Consider the following 2,595-nt stretch of genomic DNA (forward strand, 5'->3'; position numbering starts at 1 on the left):
AATTACTGAAAATAACAGATAAAATATAAAGTTTTTTCATAAGAAACGTTTGATAACTATCTGAACATTATAAAAATTTTGCATGTGAAATTTTAAAATTTTTTGCAGAAAGAAAAAAAACATGAGAAAAAAATTGCATTATAAACCTCAAGACTGAATAAGAAAAAGTTGATATTTTGTGTATGAAAGCATTGTAATGATTACTGATACTCTGCCAAATTTTGTTAACATTAATTTACTAATTTAAAAGTTATAGCATGAAAATTATAACAAGCACAAAATGGTTATGAGCCCATGCTGAATCACTTAATAACTGCCTTATTAGCCACTCGTACAAAATATTTCACTTTTCCAAACAAAATCGGACTCAGCATCCAGTTTTAAGCTACACAATCAATTTGTTTTCTGATACTGGACTCTTGAATGTCTCGCTGAAGAGACTCTAAGACTCTCCAAAGACTTAATTTACTGTGCTATATATCTAACTCATAATCAAAACTGATAACATAAGATTTCACTAAATGACACTGCTGCATACAATATACATCAGATTTTTACCAAATGACACTGATTACTCTCTCTCCAAAGTCGTTTACAAGACAGATAACTGTAATACAAAACTTATAAACAAACAACTTTAACTTAGTGAGAAGAAAGTAGTTTTTATTAATTATGTGCTTTTATTTATTTTCAGTGGATATTCAGCCCAGAAAAACACCTATCAACTGAAATCAGTGATTGTTCACCTTGGTGATGTATTCTCTGGACACTTCCTCACATATCGAAGAGGTCCTCTCCACACATCAGCTTATAACAGGTGGTTTTGTGTGTCTGACACCTTAGTAAGAGAAGTGCCTATCTCAGAAGTCCTACAGTCTTCAGTTTACATGCTGTTTTATGAAAGGTGCCAACAAAGACATTAAGTAATAAACTGTTGTTGAATTCAAATGTTAGTTTGGTATTTTGCCTGTCATCAGATATACCAAAAGTAATATTAGGTTGTACACTTAGCCATTAAAGCAATGTGGTAGCTATGATTATGTAAGTATAATGAGAAGATAATTGTATGCAAAATTCTGTCATATATCAGAGTGAAAAATGAACATGCTGTTTACGAGGAGTAAGTTATTGAGTTTAGCACATGTTTCATCAAAAATGATAATTATGATTAGGATAAAATAATAAATCATTATGAAAAGTCTTTGGAGGGGAGCCAATGATTTGCTTTAACTTGTAAAACAGATGCGTAATATAATGATGGTATTGTCATGTTAAGAATGGACAGTATTGGTAGAACATTCATTATTATGAAACAATATAAGTTAAACAGCAACTAGTATTGTAGTATGCAAGTTCCAAAATTTTGAAACATTTATTGAAAACTTTAAAGAGTCTTTCCCAAAAGGATGATGAAGTTAATTAGAAAATTTAATTCATTGTTTTCAGGTTAACTATTTACCATAACAGCTTTGTTGCAAAAATTATATAAAAACAAAATAAAGTACATCATACATGTTTTGCGAAGCATCGTGTATTTTATGTACCATTTCTAGAAATTATTATGAATAATTTTTCTGTTTCCCTTCATTTTGAGAAAGCTCCTCCATTTTAATGCATATAGAATTTTCATTATCACTTGATTTATTATATATATATATATATTACTCTTTTGAAAAGAAAAGAAAAACATTAGGCCATCTTTACAACCTCAGTAAAAGAAGAACACTCACATTAGTCTGTGTATAAAAACATCTAAGTACTGTTACAATTCATTTTGGTTGCTTTTGAAATTGTTTGCATTTCTGTTAAGTATGAGTGATCTGTTGTTTATTATTTATTGTTCTTCAGTATTGGCTTTCTTTTTAATGTGTTGATGCTCAGAGCATTTTATGTATCACCCAGTGTTTTAAATACATAAATATGAGGAGTTTTTTTTTTAAATAAACAGCCATGAATTTAAACTTTTATACATATTAACAAGTGATCTCTGACTTAACTAGAAAATATTTGCTAAACTGCTCTGAGCCAGTTAATTGTAGAATTTTGTTGTATTTTCTGCAAATTTGTCAGAATACAGGATGAATGGAATGATGTAGAACAATTATGAAAAAAAGAACTTATGAAGATATAATGGCTTTTGAAGGGTTAGTGGGAGTGACTTTTTTGCTGAAAATTCAATTTGTCTATCAGTTGCTCTAATGCAATTTCATTGAGAAAAACACTACTTTTCTTCAAAAATTCTTATACCAGTAATTTCAAACTATATATAAATATAATAAATTCATGATGTTAGAAAAACACGTACGTTCAACAAGTCTTGATAGAAATGAATAAAAACCTTATAACCCAAGCGCTTTCGAAGGTGGACCTTTCTTCTGATAACGAGATGTTTTTTAATACATATTTTACATCAAAACAATGTACATCGCTTCCCAGTTTGCCCCTGAAGAAGTAAGGTCCACCTTTTGAAATGGCTGTGGTTATAGGATTTTTATTCATAAATATGATAAATGTCAGTTTTGAATCTGACCTGCAAGTGAAAGGTGAGGTTTAACTTTGACAAAGGTGACAATGCAAATAAATGTGTCAGGTTTT

At 29.6% G+C, this 2,595-nt stretch overlaps 1 protein-coding gene across 2 annotated transcripts in view; it reads left to right on the forward strand.

Moving 5' to 3' along the window:
- The window catches only part of LOC106471170 (ubiquitin carboxyl-terminal hydrolase 30-like), an 83,200-nt gene extending 81,058 nt beyond the window's left edge, over positions 1–2,142 (forward strand). For both annotated transcript variants that reach the window (XM_022399809.1, XM_022399810.1), the window contains exon 10: positions 695–2,142. In XM_022399809.1, coding sequence (XP_022255517.1) covers positions 695–923 — 229 coding nt within the window. In that variant the 3' untranslated portion in view covers positions 924–2,142. The remainder of the gene's footprint in view (positions 1–694) is intronic.
- The last annotated feature ends 453 nt before the right edge of the window (positions 2,143–2,595 follow it).

The sequence above is a fragment of the Limulus polyphemus genome, unplaced genomic scaffold (assembly GCF_000517525.1).
Source record: "Limulus polyphemus unplaced genomic scaffold, Limulus_polyphemus-2.1.2 Scaffold4454, whole genome shotgun sequence".
NCBI lineage: Eukaryota > Metazoa > Arthropoda > Merostomata > Xiphosura > Limulidae > Limulus > Limulus polyphemus.